General features: G+C 35.7%; 1 protein-coding gene across 2 annotated transcripts in view; it reads left to right on the forward strand.

Moving 5' to 3' along the window:
• Mkln1 (muskelin 1) overlaps nt 1-17,838 on the forward strand; it is a 117,343-nt gene that overhangs the window by 32,357 nt on the left and 67,148 nt on the right. For both annotated transcript variants that reach the window (XM_028781692.1, XM_028781693.1), the window contains exons 3-6: nt 87-229; nt 1,494-1,582; nt 4,044-4,153; nt 6,055-6,247. In XM_028781692.1, coding sequence (XP_028637525.1) covers nt 87-229; nt 1,494-1,582; nt 4,044-4,153; nt 6,055-6,247 — 535 coding nt within the window. The remainder of the gene's footprint in view (nt 1-86; nt 230-1,493; nt 1,583-4,043; nt 4,154-6,054; nt 6,248-17,838) is intronic.

Here is a 17,838-nt window from a genome sequence, read left to right on the forward strand (position 1 = left end):
TGTCAAAAGTTCTAATATTTAAAGTTGTTACATGTTTTCAGCAGAGGGTATAGTTTTGTTTCTTCTTTCTGTCATTTTTCCCTCAGTACTTGATTCTGAAGCTTGAAAGGCCTGCTATAGTTCAGAATATTACATTTGGAAAATATGAGAAAACTCATGTCTGCAATTTGAAGAAATTCAAAGTTTTTGGTGGAATGAATGAAGAAAATATGACAGAGCTGTTATCCAGGTGGGTTCGGTTGTGGGGTAGAAAGGACTGTCTTTGGAACATACTGCAGACCTAGTCTACTTCTATATAGCTGAATCTTTTTGCCTTTCCTAGGAAGTAAAGAACCTTTTTCTGGTTTTATTCCTAGAACCTTTGTTAATGTTGTGGCTTAAGTTGGTACTTTTCTTTTTTTCAACTACTAGATGCTAGTTAAAAATTGTTAAATAATGGAGGAAGAATCAAATATTTGTTTCTCTTTTTTCCCCCACTCATAATTTCGATCTGTCAATAACTTTAGAAATTCTTTCTACTTTAATGAAAATCTCTAATACTGCCAAAGGCCTGGGTTCAGTTCCCACCACTTCCAAAGCAAACTACCCATTTGTAGGTAGAAGGACAAAAGCCATGGCTATTGGTAAATACAAACCTAACTCAAACATGAATCGCCTAGTCCAGAATAAGATTTTACTGTTAGAGATAAAAAAGGGAAGGCTGGATAACTGAAAACAAACATGACAGCATGTCTTGCCATCTGGAAAGAGCCTTGTAACCTGGAGTTCTAGATCAGTTAAATCTCGAACATGAGGAAAAGTCATGTACAGTCAGTAGAAACAAAGCCATGGCGATTTGGAATATATTTGTGACATAGTTACCCCATTTAGAAAATACTTCGCTTGCATAAATACTATTTCTATGGTCTGATTTAAGTCATAGAAGTATTTTAGGGTGTAAGGTGGTCTGATGGTAAAGGATTTTCCTGTAAACACATGCATCAGTCTTGGTTAAATAAGAGATGATACGGACTAGCTTTTATTTAGGTTAAAGGAGGTGCTATTAAATCAGCAGAACAAGATTGCCTTTGAAAATTTGTGGATGATAAAAAGATAAGTAAGAAATTAAATTCCTTGACATTCTAATATTTGGTCTGTTGGAGTTGTTAGATATGACTAACTTGTTTATAATTCTTTTTCTACTACTTGAAAAATTTTAAAATTAACTTATACATACATACAGCTAGGCACATTCTCTGGTTCGTGTGGAACATTCTTCATTTGCTTTGGTATAGTTTTAAGAACTACAGTATTGCAGTTGATTGGGATGTGCACATTCTGACCAGCTCTGTTTTCAGCTACTTGTTTTATCTTGTCTTGAGTATACAATGTGAGCATTGGCATAAGCTTAACATCTGAGGAAAGGATAAGTGTGGTTTAAGTGTGTTTACTAAATCATGAAATCATGTTTGATAACATCAGTTTTTTTTCTCCTTCCCCTCATTACCCAACAGTGGCTTGAAGAATGATTATAACAAAGAGACATTTACCTTGAAACATAAAATTGATGAACAGATGTTCCCTTGTCGATTCATTAAAATTGGTAAGGTTTTAGTATTTTTGAATTAAAATCACTTTTTAATGCCATTGGTTCATAGACTCTAGTGTATGGATGTTAGTTTTTAAATTAGTTTGTAGTTAGTTTGTACACTGGTTTTGACTGCTTTTGTGCCCCAGAATGCAGAGATGAATAGTTGAATAGAGATCACATGGTCCAGCAAGCTGAAGAGATTCCTGTTGGCCCTTTACAGAACTATTTGCTGACAGTTGCTTTATGAATCTATTTTTAAGTGACAGTTAACTTCATGAGGATATTTTCCAAGTGTTTTCTCACTTGGAAGGGTTCTTACAGGGTTTTATGGGGAGTAGTTACCTAATTGCCTTAATTATTCATGAAGGCTTGTCATCTCTTTTAGAGCTATCAGCTGAAACCAAACCCTGAGGAGGTTTTCAAGGCACTGTAATGTGATTATTTGCTTTGTTCTTGTCTCACCTTTTACATGTAATGTTGGTTAAACGGACTTAGTCAATCTGGTGGTTCAGATTTGCAAACAGTTTAGAAGCACTGTCTTAAGGCATGTATTTATCATCAAGGGTTTTTGCTTATGACAGTGCTTGTAATACATCCTTTAGATTTAGTATTATGAGGGCAGGGATATTGAGGACTGAGGATTGAGTCTTTGGATTTCCATTTCTGCCTCACCTTTAGAAGTATTTTATTAAAATTAGAATCAAAGAAGTCTAATTTATTAATGAAGAACAGTAATTAATGCCAGATTCCCACACATTTGTATTTGATAGATTTTTTTTTGTAATAATAGTGTTTAAGAATAGGCTTAAGAGGAATAGTTGAGATTTAAGACTGTGGTACAAATTATTGTATTTATTCAGGTCTGAGAAAAACGTTGATTTTTATTAAAGCCTTGTAAGCACTTGTGTTATAGTCTGATTTCTTCTGTGTACCTAGTAGTTGAAAACAAATATTGGATAGCCAGTCAAGTCTTTTAAAATTTCAGTTAGACAGCTATGTCATCTCCAAGTGATCAGTTTTTTCTTATTGTAATTTTCTTTTTTTTAAATTAGTTTTTAATTACTTTATCCATATGTTTTACCTGCGTTTATATGTGTGTGCCATGCACTCTGTGCCTAATGCAAAAGGAGGTCAGAAAAGGGCATCAGGTCCCATGGAACTGGAATTATGCATGGCTGTGAGCTGTTGTGTGAGTCCTGGGAACTGAACCTGGGTCCCCTGGAAGAGCAACAAGTACTTTTAACTGCTGAGCCATCTCTTCAGCCCCCTACCTCCATTGTACTCGTTGAGACATCTGGTGTACCTCGCAGATATATAGCAGATGTGCAGCTTGGTCTTTATGTGGGTCCTGAACAACTGGAACAGGGGTTATCCCAAAAGCTGCTGCCTGTCTATGGGATATGTTCTTCTAGCTGGGGTGCCTTGTCTGGCCTCAATGGGAGAGGAACTGCCTAGCCTGGCAGAGACTTGAAGTGCCAGGGTGGGGGAATACCCAGGGGGGCCCCATCTGCTAAGAGGAGCTGGGGATGGGGGGGAAGTATTATGGGAAGGGCTGACCGGGAGGGAAAGAGTGAGAAGGATATAAAGTGAGTAATTAGAAAATAAAAATAAGTGAAAAAAAAGACATCTAGTGTAGTATTGAATTAGTAAGGAATTGGCTTCTTTGTCTTGTTCCGACTTGAGTAAGAGTACTTAATATTTCTGTAGGTTTATGTTTAATGCTTAAGATGAATTTTTAAAGTAATTGAGCACATTTTTTTTCCTTTTAGCTTTTGTTAAGGTGGTGAATTACATCACTGTATCTGTTTTTATTCAGTTATCTTGTCATTGAATCATCCTTGAAGGAAGTCTGGTCTCTTACAAAGAAAACCTGAGATATTTTTGTTGTTGTTACATCTTTCCTACTATTTGGATATGTCTTCAGAGCTGAGAATGCCTTTCAATGTTTTTCCCTTTGGCTTTGTTTTCAGGGTTCTATATTGATATATTGATACATAGTTGAAATTTACTTTCTATACTTGGATATAGGTTAAAAATATTATCTGCTGTATGTAGGGCCAGTATATATCACCTCTGTTATATTATCTAGTTCTAGTTTTATTTATTTAGGAGTAGATATATCATGAATTTGACCTTATATTACAGTTTTTATAAACTAAGAAAATATGATAGTATCAGTCAGATTTGTTTTTTAATATCACAAGCCATCCTTTAAAAATTAAATACTTGTTTTCAAGATGCACTTGCTAAAAATAGTAATATGTTTATGAGACAAGAGTTTCACTGTATAGTTCAGAAACTCTTGTTCTTCCTACCATAGTTTCCTGAGGACTAAAAATCTAGGTGGGTAGCATGTGTGTAGTAATTTTGTTGAGTAAATCCATATAGACTTAAACATTAGTGGCTTTGCTTTGTTAAAACTTTATTTGAATCATTAATTTTTTTCCCTTCTTTTTGCTTTTCCTCCTTAAAGTTCCACTTTTGTCCTGGGGGCCCAGCTTTAATTTTAGCATCTGGTATGTTGAACTTAGTGGCATTGATGATCCTGATATAGTGCAGCCCTGTCTGAACTGGTACAGCAAGGTAGGACCATGCTTTAAAATTAGACTTTAATACCTAGTGAGGGAGAAATGTGCCAATTTCTTTATTGTGACCAACTTAAAATGTTGATAATAATGAAAATTATGAATAATCAGCTAACATTTTTAAGCATTGTGGCCTGTCAGCTGCTCAGCAGTCTTAACTCATTTAAATTATTACTATTCTGTGAATAGTAATTATCAATCCTCATGATTTTATAGATGAGGGAATAGAGCAGAGAGGTTCACAGTCGTAAAGTGCTTGGGCCAGTCTTTGGGCTTGGGTAGCATGGCTCTACAGTTTGCTGTTATCTTATTATATTTACTTAGCCCTTGATTTTATTTTTAATATAAAGTGATAAGAATATTGTGAATACATTTTTAGTCGGTTACTTTTACAGCCTGGTAGAAAATTTCATGTTTGGCCATGGTTGAAATGCCTAAAGTCAGTATGCTAGTTAGATGTTACTCATCCTACTAGAACTGCTGTTAACATACATTATAATAAACCAGGTCCAAAGGTGAAGAAAGTAAAATCAGCAGGATACAGAAATCCCGCTGTATAAGGAATAGGTATTTGCTAACCTTGTATTAGTTGAGAAGTGAGGTAACTCTAAACTGGCTGTTTTTCAAGTCTTTGGGTGGTATATTTTTTATTCAAGTAATGTATATCAGTAAATCTTTTTAATTGCCGTACAGTGTTTTTTTAAATGTGATTGGTTTTCTTAATTCTCATTGTAAAGCAATAGGTTTAGAGAATTTGAGATAATTTCAACACGTGTTTTTAACTTGCTTTAAAATTATTTTTCTGAGCTTATAATTATTCTAGCATTTACCCTGTTAAAGAAAGTGTTTTGTAAATTGAGTGCTGAGTTTCAGATTCATGCTGTTCTTTGTCTTAGTGTCTGCATTGAGATATTATTAGTTGATGTCCTTGGAATTGTAAAATGTACATCCTTCAGGGATTTTTTTTTTTTTTTGGTTTTTTTTCAAGACAGAGTTTCTCTGTATAGCCTAGGCTGTCCTGGAACTCACTCTGTAGACCAGGCTGACCTCGAAATCAGAAATCCGCCTGCCTCTGCCTCCCAAGTGCTGGGATTAAAGGCGTGCGCCACCACGGCCCGGCTTCCTTAAGGGATTTTTAATACAGAATTTTTTTTTTATTTGTTTTGTTTTTTGAGATAGAGTTTCTCTGTGTAGCCTTGGCTGTCCTGGAACTTGCTGTATAGACCAGGCTGTCCTTGAACTCACTGAGATCCGCCTTCCTCTGCCTCCTAATTGCTGTTATTAAAGGCATATGCCATCACTGCTTGGCAGCTTTTTGCTTTCTTCTTTCTCCTTCCCCCCCCCCCCCTCCTCCTATTCCTCTTCTTCCTATTCCTCCTCCTCCTACTCTTCCTCCTCCTCCTCCTCTTATTCCTCCTCCTCCTCCTCTTCCTCCTCCTCTTCCTCCTCCTATTCCTCTTCCTCCTCTTCCTCCTCTTCCTCCTCCTCTTCCTCCTCCTCTTCCTCCTCCTCCTACTCCTCTTCTTCTTCTAATTCTTCTTCTTCTTCTTCTTCTTCTTCTTCTTCTTCTTCTTCTTCTTCTTCTTCTTCTTCTTCCTCCTCCTCCTCCTCCTCCTCCCCTTCTTCCTCTTCCTCCTTCTGTAAAAGGTTTTTGAATTATATCTGGTTTGGTCTCCTTTGATAACATTCTTGTGACCTTGGGCTAATTATTACAGTAGCATTAAGCTTCGGTTTTACTACTTGACAGGTGAAAATAAAGGTAACTAATGAACAAGATTAAATACAGTGCTTTGTAAACAGTAAATGCTCAAGCTAGTTAGTTTGTTTAACTGTTAACTGTTTCCTGCAGTGGCAGCTAAGCACATCTCTTTCCCCCCTACTTTTCTTGTGTTCCAGTAGTACCGCGAACAGGAAGCCATTCGCCTTTGCCTAAAACACTTCAGACAACACAACTATACAGAGGCTTTTGAATCCCTGCAGAAGAAAACCAAGATTGCACTGGAGCATCCAATGTTGACAGATATGCATGACAAATTGGTGTTAAAGGGTGACTTTGATGCTTGCGAGGAGTTGATTGAAAAAGCTGTAAATGGTAAGAAACCTAGAAACTTGAATTATCAGGAATATTTATTTTAGTATTTACAGGAAACTTTCTGAAAGAATATATGCTGCCTACGCGCAGCTATTACTCTTTTATATTTTTCCTGTGCTCTTACTTTGTAAAGTTGGTTTATTCCCTTGGAGTAGGGAATTTGATGTAAGATAGATTTATAATATCACAGGAATTTTAAAAAAGATTGGAAATGGATTTGAACCCGTTTACGTAAATTACACATTGTCATTCTGAGAAACCAAGCTCTTAGCTAACAATAAATCAGGTAAACAAATTTTGATACTACTATTATCAATGATTTATTCCTTAATCTTTTCAATAGCCAATATTCATTTTTTAATAGTGTGATTTGGATAGGAGGGGGTTACATATTCAAAAAGTATTAGCAGAAAGTAACTGACAAGGAAATTTACACTAAAATGATTTTCTTTGTAGTGTGAATGATACTACATAATCTTTGATTTTCTTGTAGAATTTTGCTGACTTCCTTAAGTGGCCTGTAATTTGGCTTTCAACACGTGTGTATAATATAATGAGATGGTTTGATTTAAGGTCTCGGTTATTTGAAATAAAAAGAAGGCTCTGTTATTCCTTAGTGAATGAGAAGAACTTTCTTTTATCCTTTTCCCCCCTTTTTTCTTCCACAGTGGTTTTCATAGTGACCAAGAATATTATAGATACTCAGTATAAAGCTTGTGGAGGGCTAGAGTATGGCTCATTTGTAGAATACTTGCTTAGTATACACAAAGCCCTGGTTTTGAACTTCAGCATTGCATAAACTGGGCCTGACCCAGCACTGGAGAGAGTAGAGGCAAGAGGGTTTCTTGAGCTACATAGCAAGTTCTAAACTAGCCTGTGCTGCTTAAAACTTTCTCAACAAACAAACTAAGTTGTGGAGTTAAATGTTTTTATACAAAGAATAAGAAATAGTATATTTTAGTCCTTTGCTTTCATATATTTTAATCTCTTTGTTGTTATTATCCATTATTACTAGGTGCTTGCATTATTCAGAGATGGTGTTGGTACTTTATAACTAAAGAAACTAGGACTCGTACTTTCCTATTTTAGCTTATAAACTTTACCCTAAAACCAGCTGCTCCCGTTGTTAAGGACAGTGGTGAGCTGGCCCAGGCCTTGACACGGCTGTGCCTTACGTACTTGATGATGACTCATATCTACAAATAAGGGAGGGAGAGGTTTGGAACTGAGTATGCTTAAGAACACTCATAATTGATGTCACATCAAACTATGAAAATGCCACCGATGGAAGTACATAAATGTGTCTCAATGTCTAAGCGTGAGTGTGCATGTTTTCTAATCTCAGTATGAGAGAGGTATATAGGTAATTTTATAATTTTAAGTTGACTTATTTTACATCCTTATCACTAAGGCATTCGATTTTACTGTGCTAGTGATATAAAGTAATAGCAGCTACCATTTGTAATTTCATTCGAATGTAAGGCAAATTAATGATAATTACATTTTTAAACTGATTTCAGTTGAATGCCCATTGTTAGGAAAAACTGTTAAAAGCAAATGCAGCTCTCTTTACTGTAGTTGCTTGCAATTCTGACTCTAGAAAGGGAGCCCGGTTTAGTTGAAGTGATAGTAACCAAAACTTAGAGCCACATAATATTCTGTATTGGCAAGGGCTCTCTCAGTTGCCTAGGAACACTCAGTTAATAGTGATTCCTTTCAGGGCTCTTCAGTTCGCTGCTGACCTCACTGATGATGATTTGTTGAACAAATAAGGAAAAGAACAGTGGAGAAATGTTTGGCTTCTCTTCCACTGAAAACATAGAGGAGGCCAAGAAGTTTTTGCCCACTGAGTAGGAAAGTAGGACATCGATCGAAACATCTTTTATCAAGCTTCTTAAAATGGAGCAAGCAAAACCTCTTAGTGTATCTAATGTACTCATTAATATGATCTAAAGTGTGGTCTGTGTTTTGAGGCATCTTTTTTCTAATACCTAAAATTGTCTATGAGAATAAGACTAAGCTTTGTTTAAAAAAAAAGACAAGTTTGATTTATATATATAATGACACTATGAGCTATACATTCTTGGGATGTATACTTTGTTCTACATGTTGAAATATGTGTGTGTACCCACGTACCTGACCCTTCCAGCACTATACATAGTAACAAACATTGACAGTCCCTGAATTTTCCTTACTTCTTTTGTAATCTAGCCCTCCTGCATTGCTTGCGTTTCATCCTTAGGCAACTGTTTCCTTTCTGTCACTATAGATGAGAGTGCACTTCTATAACTTCATGTAAACAGACCATACTCTTGGACTTCTTTCACTTGGCTTATTTGGAATTTCATCTAGGTTTGTGGAAACTCATTTTTCTTATTGCTAAGTCAGACATGATACAGATATACTAGTTTTCTTCTGCATTCGTCTGTTGATGGACATTTGGGCTTCTCACACTTGTGGGCTGTTGCTGTTGGTAAGAACATTTGCATGTACATTTTGTATGGAAATACACTTTGACTTTCTTAGGTAGATACTTAGGAATAGGACCACCAGGTGACATATTGTATGTCTGTTTTATCTTTTAAACCTCAGTTCTTCAGCATTGCTGTTTTATAGCCATTCATAATGCATGAAAGTTTCAGTTGTGTTTCACTGATTAAGGTACGGTCATGAAATTGAGAAGGAGTAAGGAGGGCATGGGCAGAGTTGGAGGGAAGAGTGGTTGTTGGAAATGATGTGAATACAGTGCTCATGTTGGGAATTCTAATAAAATGATACAAATTTAAAATGTCAGTTGCTACACATAATTGCCCATACATTGTAACATCTGTCAATAATTGTAGCATTAGGTATTCTAATCTATGTCTATATTTTCTTCTTTCAATTTGTAAAAACCAATACTCAGCATATCCTCATTTTTGTGTCTTCATTGGTAATGCATTTGTTCTTATCTTTACCCTTTCTTTTAGTGAATTGTTTTCTTATGTCTGTGTTTTGAGACTTCTATCTGGAAACAAGTCATTTATTAAGAAATATATGAGAAATTTCAAAATATATTCTTTCAGTGTGGGGGAGACATGATTCTAATGGGATATGATTTAAAATGTCATAATGAAACCCACTATTTTGTGCAATTAATATATACTAATGAAAAAGAAAATAAGAAAATACATTTTTTGTAGGATAGGATGTACAGGTCTGTATTTAATGGATGTAGGTACGATAGATATATAGGAAGTTTGAAGGCAGTCTAGGAAACAAAAACAAACAAACAAACAAAACAAAAATAAATCGGAGAGAGGAGAGAGGTAGCAGCCATGAAGAACTACAGATGGATCAAAAGCAGTCCTGGGTAACAATTTATATCTAAGGTTAGGTATTGGGTAACAACTCTAATAGTGTGAGCATCTTGTTAATTGAGTATAACCAAATATATAAATATTAGAGAACCATTAAAAAAATAAATCATCCCAGACATATAGAAAGATAATATATGCTATAGTCTGTGCTTTATTTTTGTTTTTTCATCTTCTTACTGCATCTTATGAACATTGGAAGTTTTACCTTGTGGTAAGAATTTTTCTATCTGTGTGCTTGTTAATATGCTCTTGATGTCAGAGCTGAGCATTTTTTATCTAACTAAAGATCAGAACTTCTCTTTGTTTTCTTGCAAGAGTTTTGTAGTTAAGATTTTCATTCATGATTATGTTTGATTTGGAGTTAATTTTTGTGTATGGTACCAGGTAGGAATCTAATGATTTTTGGTTTGACAGTACAGTATGTTTCACCAAGATCACACAGTCTTGCCTACTCAGCTTGATAGTAAGTCTTCAAATGAAGTAGTGTAAGTCTTCAAGCATTGATTGTTCTGTTTCAAAGCTATTTTGACTAATCTTGGTCGTCTGAATTCTCATGTGAATTTTAGAATTTTAGAAGCGTGTGACACTGGTTGTTAGTGCCTAAAAAATATCTAATAGGGTTTTATTTTGTTTATAATACAGCCGTAGATCAACTTGGCAAGAATTGAAATCTTCAGTGCTTTATTTAAAACGTGGTTTGTACTTTCTGTTTTTCCAGTTCTTTTAACATTTTTTGTCATTAGTTCTTAGTATTTGGGTCTTGAATATGATAAGTATATTGGTGGTCCCATGGTATTGTAGGGATAATCTCTGAGTACTGTGTGGAAGAATTATCTGTCAGTTAAAAGCTGATGGCCTATTATTAGCAAATCGCAGGAAGTAGAAGGTGGGAGTTCTGGTAGAGAGATAGGAACTCTGGGAGGTAGTCAGTCATGGGAAGGTTCACCCAGGACTCAAGGAAGTGAGACGTATGAAACTGAGGAGAGGTATGGCTGACATAGACTAGTCTAAATGGGCTAAATAAGTTACGAGCTGATGAGAACAGCTAGCTTATGGCCTAGGCATTTTTAAATAAAGAATAAACCTCCAGCTAGTTACTTGGGAACTGGGGCATGGGTGGAAAAGCCCACAGTTACATAGTATTTTATGTTTTATATTCCTATTACAAATAGTACTTTAAAAATTCAAGTTCTAATTGGTAATTGCTAGTATATATGAATGAAGCAAGTATTTTTATGTGAATTTTCTACTCTTCAGCCTTGCTAAATTCACTTCTTTCGGTATCCTGAGAGATTGGGTAGAGATTTAGTCTTGTCATACTGTCAAAAGACCCTTTTCATGTTTTCATCCAGTCATGATATTTTTAAGGTTTTCTTCTTACTGTATTAGCTCAGACTTTCCATAGTATATCGAGTAGTGTGGAGACAGTAGATATCTTTGCTTTGTAAAGCAGTCATTAAGTATAGTGCTAGTTATAAATTTTATAGACACCTTTTATCAGATTGAGGACCTGTAGTTATAATCTTTATCAAGAATAGATACTGCATTTTATCAAACATGTTTCTAGTGTCTTTTGAGGTGGTGAAAGGATCTGCTCTTTTCAACTTCTCATACCTTAAATCACATTAATTTTTATTTTTAAATTCAACTTTGCAATACTATGAAATTCCCTGTTTGGTACTCATTTTAGGTCTTGCTATGTTTGATTTGTAAAATTGTGTTGAGTGTTCTTATCCATAGTTGAGTAGTTTGGATACTGGCCTACAATTTTGTTATAATGTGTATATCTTGTGTTGGTACTTCTGACCTTTACAGAAAGAATGAGGTGAGAGTTAGTCCCATATTAATTTTCTGAAGAAAATTTATATAAATTAATAGTACCATGGTGGACTCTTAAAAGGATAAGCAATGAAAAGTGGGCCTGAAGTTCATTTTGCAATTTCTAAACCTCAAACTTACTACAGTAATAGATAAAAGGCTGCTTATATTTTATTTTCTTGAGTGAGTATTGGTAGTTTATGCCTTTTGAGTAGTAATATGTACTGTATGCACGCCTCTTTTAAGTTGGTAATTTTATCAGCATAAAATTATTCATAGTTTTAAAAAAATTTCTTTTTTGAATCTTTATGTTGTGACTTATTCTTAGGGTTTCTTTTCTTCTCCTTACTTTGTTCTTCCTTTTTTGCTTCTCTTTGTCTCTGTCTCTCTCCCTGTCTCCCTGTCTGTCTCTGTCTCTGTCCCCTCCCTCTCTCTCTCTCTCTCTCTCTCTCTCTCTCTCTCTCTCTCTCTCTCTCTCTCTCTCTGTCCCTCTCTCTGTCTCTCTCTCTCCCTCTCTCCCTCCTCATTTCCTGAGACAGGATCCTTTTATGAAGTCTCGCCTGGCCTGTAACAAGTTTTATACTCTAGGCTGGCCTTGAACTTGTACCAGCCTACCTACTTCTGTCTTCCTAGTTTTAGAATTCCAATTGTGTGATAACAGCCCCCCTCTTTTTTCTTTTCTTTTTTTCTAGTTTCTTGCTATGAATGTTAAAGTCACAAGCGTATTTCTTTCCCTCCAATCTCTTTCCTTTTCTCTTTATGTTAGTTTTGAGCTACAGTATTTCTATAAGATTGAGGACATAATGGTGCGTGTGTTCTGGTATAGTTTGTATTCTCAAAAGCAAATCTTTTTATCTTCATTTCAGAAAATACAGGAGAAACATTTGCTGAATGCAACATCTCTTCTTGATACGGTATAGCAGACTGAGATAGAAGTTGCCTTAGCCTGAAAAATATCCACAGGGACCTATGGATTAACATCCTGTATAGTGTTCTTACATGTTATATTTGATGTGCCATTTTGGAGGGCCTTGCCAGATTCCCAGATTGCTGAGAATTTGTATTAACAAACAAATACTGAATTTTATTACTTTTTCTACCTTTTGTGATAATGAGTTTTTCCTGATTTAACCCTTTAATGTAGAAAATCAGTTACTTTTTTTTTAAATTTTAAGCTGATTTTTTATATCTCAGATGTACTTAACATTGTCATTACGTATTTCCTTGGGTCTATCATAAATTTAGATTGATTAGCGTTTACCTTAAATTCTTCCCCATGGTTTGATTAGCGAGAAGATTATATAATGTTTCCTTTATATTCTTCTCAGATCAGTATTCTGATTTCACCTAGTGAACTCAGAAGTTAATCTCTTCTTTCTGTGTTAAGATTTAAATTCTTTCTCACTTACCTGGAAGAGCTTCTTAGAGCTAGGTATTCTATTTTGAAATGAGCCTGCTGGGAGCACTTAACCTAGCTTTTCAGTTTCTATGAACAGGGCAGGACTCCTCGAAGTTGTTTGCTTCAGCTTTAATCAGTTATAATTTTTTTAAGAATTGTCTATTGACATGTAAAACTTAACTCTTAGGGAGATTAATGAATATTTAATATCTTTTGAAATGTTTAATGTTTGCAAGGTTTCCTGTGATTTTTGTTGTTGTTGTTTATGTTGGTTAATTATTATGAATTGTTAACTTTTTAAAATTTCCACACAGTTACAAGCAATTTCTTTGGCTTGTTAGTTGTTTAGGATTAACTCCTACTTTGTTTATCTTTTCTGTTATTTTTCTACACTCTCTGTGTGTTTTGTCTTGCTTCTGATTTTGAGACAGAGTTTAGCTGGCCTAGACCTTGCTGTGTAGTGCTAGCTGGCCTAGAATTTGCTATGTAGCTAAGGCGGGTCTTGAAGTCACAGAGTTCCTGCTCTGTCTCCTGAGTGCTGTAATTAAAGGCCACTATGCCTAGCCTTTATATCTTTTTTTAAATAACATCTTTAGATAGATGCCAAGCTAATGATCAGATTTTAAATATTTTTTTCACATGCATTAAGGTTCTAAAATTAGATCTACATATGTTGATGTCTGGTTCAGTATTTTCATTATGTAATGAAATGGCTTTTTTGTGAATCATAGATTTATAATTTTATAGTTTTAAATTTCCAGATACATTGAGTTTTTTGGTTGTTGTCTTTGTTTCTGACTCCTAATGGAGTTGCACAGTAGTCAGGTACATGTCCTTCCAAGCTTATAGCAGTCCTTCTAAACTTAGGCTTATTACATGACCAGATTTGTCAGCTTTTATACATTTCCTGCTTGAGTAGCCTATGATTTTGGCAGTTGTTGGGGAGCAGTGCTCTGTATATATCTGTAAGTCAGGTTTGCTAATCCATTGCATAAACCTTTTTCAGTAGCTTCTGTTTGATACAATTACTGAGAAGAATGTAAGTTTAGATTGCGTGTCTCTTTATGGTTCTCATTTTCTTCCTATATTTTGTTGCCATATTTTTAGTTACACATCATAATTTTTTTAGAATTTTAATTAAATTTTACTATGAGTTGCTTACCAAATTTTACATAGTATTTGCAAAATGTATCTTTTTCAGTATCTTACAGACAATATTATGCACTTTAAGCATGGTTTCTTGTAGCCCATTCTGCTCTGTAGTTGAGGATGATGTGGAACTTCTGATCCTCTTGCCTCTCTCTTATGAGTGCTGAGATTACAGATGGTTGTTAACATGCCCAGTTTTATGTGGTGCTGGAGATTGAAGCCAGGGCTTTGTGCATGCTAGGCAAGCACTTGTTTAATTACAGTCTTTAAATTTCAACCTTTCTGTATCTTGTTTTAAAGAAGTAACTCTTATAAATTTATTTATTTTTATTGTTATTAATTTTTGTGTGTATGGTGCATATGCATGTGCAAAGGCCAGGTGAGGATGATGGATGTCTTCCTTTAACATTCTCTTACTTTGTCTCTTGAGACAAAGTCTCTCACTGAACCTTTCTGTAGGCTGGCCCACTTACCAGCCCGATCCTGAGATCTTCCTGTTTCTGCCCCTGCAGTAGGGCCTTAGGCACTCACAGTCAGAGCCAGCATTCCTTTTTTACTTTGTATGTTTTGTCATGCTCTTTATTTCTTCTTTGTGCTTGTCAACTCTTGCCTTTAAATATTTTTAGTTTTCCTTTTGTTTACTTGACTCTAATGTAGTTTGCATTGTATTTCTGATAGAAATTTCGACAAGTATACTGTTAGCAAAATTGGTGAGCACCTTTTTTTGTCTTCTAATACAAGGGTTATAAATGCATTTTCAGCTTTATTTACTTATACCCTCACTGTCATTATGATAGTATACTTGAGGCCCTGCAAATATTGCTTCATTTTATACAGGGTTCCTGAGGTTTCCCCCATCCAGCCTGGTTTATTTTCTCTTTAGTACTGTGTACATCTTTGATCTTACATCTAAGATTTTATTTCCTTTGACTTCAAGCACATCTTTTAGAAATTCTTATAATATGAAGGCAAGTCTTTTTTGTTTGTCTGAACCATTTGTCTCTTAAAGATGAGTATTTTTATTGGATTTAGAATTTTTTGGCTAGCAGTTATTCTTTTAAACACATTTTCATTATTCCACTGTTAACTGGCTTCCATTGATATCGTTGAGAAAAGTGTATTGTTAATTTTCTACCTGTTTCTTTGAAAGAAATCTGTTATTTTTCTTGGATTGTTTAAATAGTCCATTTACACTTTAGCTTCTTTTGTAGAGTTATCTTTAGTTATGGTGCTGAACAAGTCAGCCTGTTAAAAACTGTGATTTGCCCCCAGGCAGAGTTATTAATTTAGCAGGCTGGCAAGCCAAGGACTGGTAAGATTCTGCACAGAGCCTTACAAACTTAAGACAGAAGTGCATTGCTTTGGATAATGCATATTCCACGATGAGTAAGGAAGGCATTCTTGTCAGAATGACCTAAGACAGGCTCAATCTTTTTTATGAAATAAAAAAGTGGGAGAGGCGGAAAACTTTTAGGGCTGCTTGGCAAGAATCTGACATTGGCCAAGGACAAGAAGTGGGATTCAGGCAGGAATCTGGCATTAGGCTAGAACAAAGAAGTAATTTCAGGCAGGAATCTAAATCTTAGGCTAAAACAAAAAAGTAGGCTTCAGACATAAAAATGACTCTGAGCTAGGACAGAGAAGTAGTCTCAGATACTTTGATCATCCTGATAAACCCTTAGAAACAGTGATCACAGGAGTGTTTATAGAACTTTGTTTATTGCCTTGCTTGTTCTTTGACTATTTGTGTTTATTGTCTTGCTTATTCTTTGACTATTTGCGTCTATTGTATTGCTAGTTCCTCAACTATAACTGACTTTAATTCTTGCATGTAATTAAAATGGTATAAAAGCAAAAAGGAGGGGGGATGGGATGGGAGTTTCAGCGGAGGGGAAAGGGGAAAAGGGATGACATCTGAAGTGTAAATAAATAAAATATCCAAGAAAAAAAATAAGAAAAAAAAGAATAAAAAACCCACTGTGATTTGTTTTACTATTAATTTCATCTTCTTATCCTATTAAAGTTGACATTTCTGTTTAATTTTTCATGCTTCTTTGAATTCTTTATCCCATTTCAGCTATGATATCACTACTAGCATCTCTTTTAACACTTTGATCTTCATTTCTTTTTTCTTTAGTGTTTCAGTTTTGTTCTTTTCATCAACTTTGACAATTCCTGCTTCATATCTTTGGGTGTCATCTTTTCTGTCCGTTTATCATGTCTCTGCTGGTCAGCAGTTGTGTCTGTTTGGTGCTAAGGTCTTGTGCCATGACTTGCTTACTTTCTTACATTCATGGTTTGTATTTAGATATCATCTATTGCACTGCACCCCTCTCTGCCATTCCATATCATAGCATAAGTCTTGTGTTGGTTCTTACTGATCTGATTGTTACTAATCTTCAAATGTGCTGGGCATGGTGGCACATGGTCTTTGGCCCCAGCACTCAGAAGGCAGAGAACAAAACAAAACAACAATAACAACTAGTCTCTGAAAGAGCAGGTTTCACATGGCTAATTTAAAAGAACTTCTGATGAGTCAGGAATTAGAGTTGTCAGGAGTAGTAAGTTGTTTCCTTAGTCTTTACCTTGGGATTTTGTTTATTCTCAGCAGTGTTCAATAATGCAAAAGCTACCTTCTCTTCCCACGTAACCACCAGTCTGCTTCCTGAAACATGGCTTCTTCCCCAAATTCCTACTCACCTATGCCTTGGTTTTTGCCATATTCTCTTTGCTGTTTACTTTCCTTTTCATTATTTACTTCCAACTCATTCTTCAAGGCTAGTTCTTTTCAGATAACTTCTTTTATTCCTTCCCCGGTGTTCTCTCCTTCTCTTAACTCCTACTTAATTGAGTGCCATATTTCTCACTTGGTGCACAAAAAAATTGATAGTTTTCTTCCAAATATAATTCCAGCTGCCTCTTCCTCCTCCTCCTTCTCCGTTTCCTCCTCTTCCCTCTTCTGCCTCCTCTTCCTCCTCCTCCTCCTCCTTTTCCTCTTCTTCCCTCCTCCTCCTCCCTCTTTCCCTCCCCTTCCTCCTCTTTCTCCTCCTCTTCTTCCTCCTCTTCACTGTTATTGTTTCTCCCACAGCTACTGCTGCTGCTACTGGGCCACCACCACATATGTTTGAAGTTTTACAGTGGACTTTGCACTTTTTAAGTTCTTTATACAAACTTTGTGATTGCCATACCTGCTTTCTAGGGTATGTGCACTATTATCATTGTCTCTATTAAATGAAAAAGGATGATTAACTTGTCAGACAGCATCACTATTCAGTGACAGAGCTAAGATTTGGGGTTCCATTGTCTGGTACCAATATCTATTTAGCAGCTATGCTTTACTGCTGTACATTTTTACTGGTTCAATCAGCTAGTTAGTTGGCTCCAGAATATAACCTAAAGTGGGGAATTATTTTGGCTCTCTGTTTCAAGACGTTTTAGTTTACAGTCCTTGCCTGTGTTGATTCTGAGCCTCTAATGATGCAGAATATCGTGGTGGTGGGAACATGTGGTAAAAGCTACTTACCTCCTGGGTTGACAGGAATGAGAAAGAGAGAAAATGGGGCCAGCGACTGGGTGTAATTTTGATGGGGACACTTCTAGCCGTCTAGTTCCTCTGACTAGACCTCACTACATATAGTTTCTCTCTCCTGTGTTGTTTTTGTTAGGGTTTCTTAGTGCTGTGATAAAACACCAGTAAAAGCAGTTTGGGGAGTACATTACTCTGGTTCTCTAGAGGAACAGAATTTATAGAATGATTCTTCCATTTCTCTTTATGTCTATCTGTTCTCTCTATATATATACACACACACACACACACACAGAGAGAGAGAGAGAGAGAGAGAGAGAGAGAGAGAGAGAGAGAGAGA

This window comes from Grammomys surdaster, unplaced genomic scaffold, assembly GCF_004785775.1.
Source record: "Grammomys surdaster isolate TR1022 unplaced genomic scaffold, NIH_TR_1.0 514, whole genome shotgun sequence".
Taxonomy (NCBI): Eukaryota; Metazoa; Chordata; class Mammalia; order Rodentia; family Muridae; genus Grammomys; species Grammomys surdaster.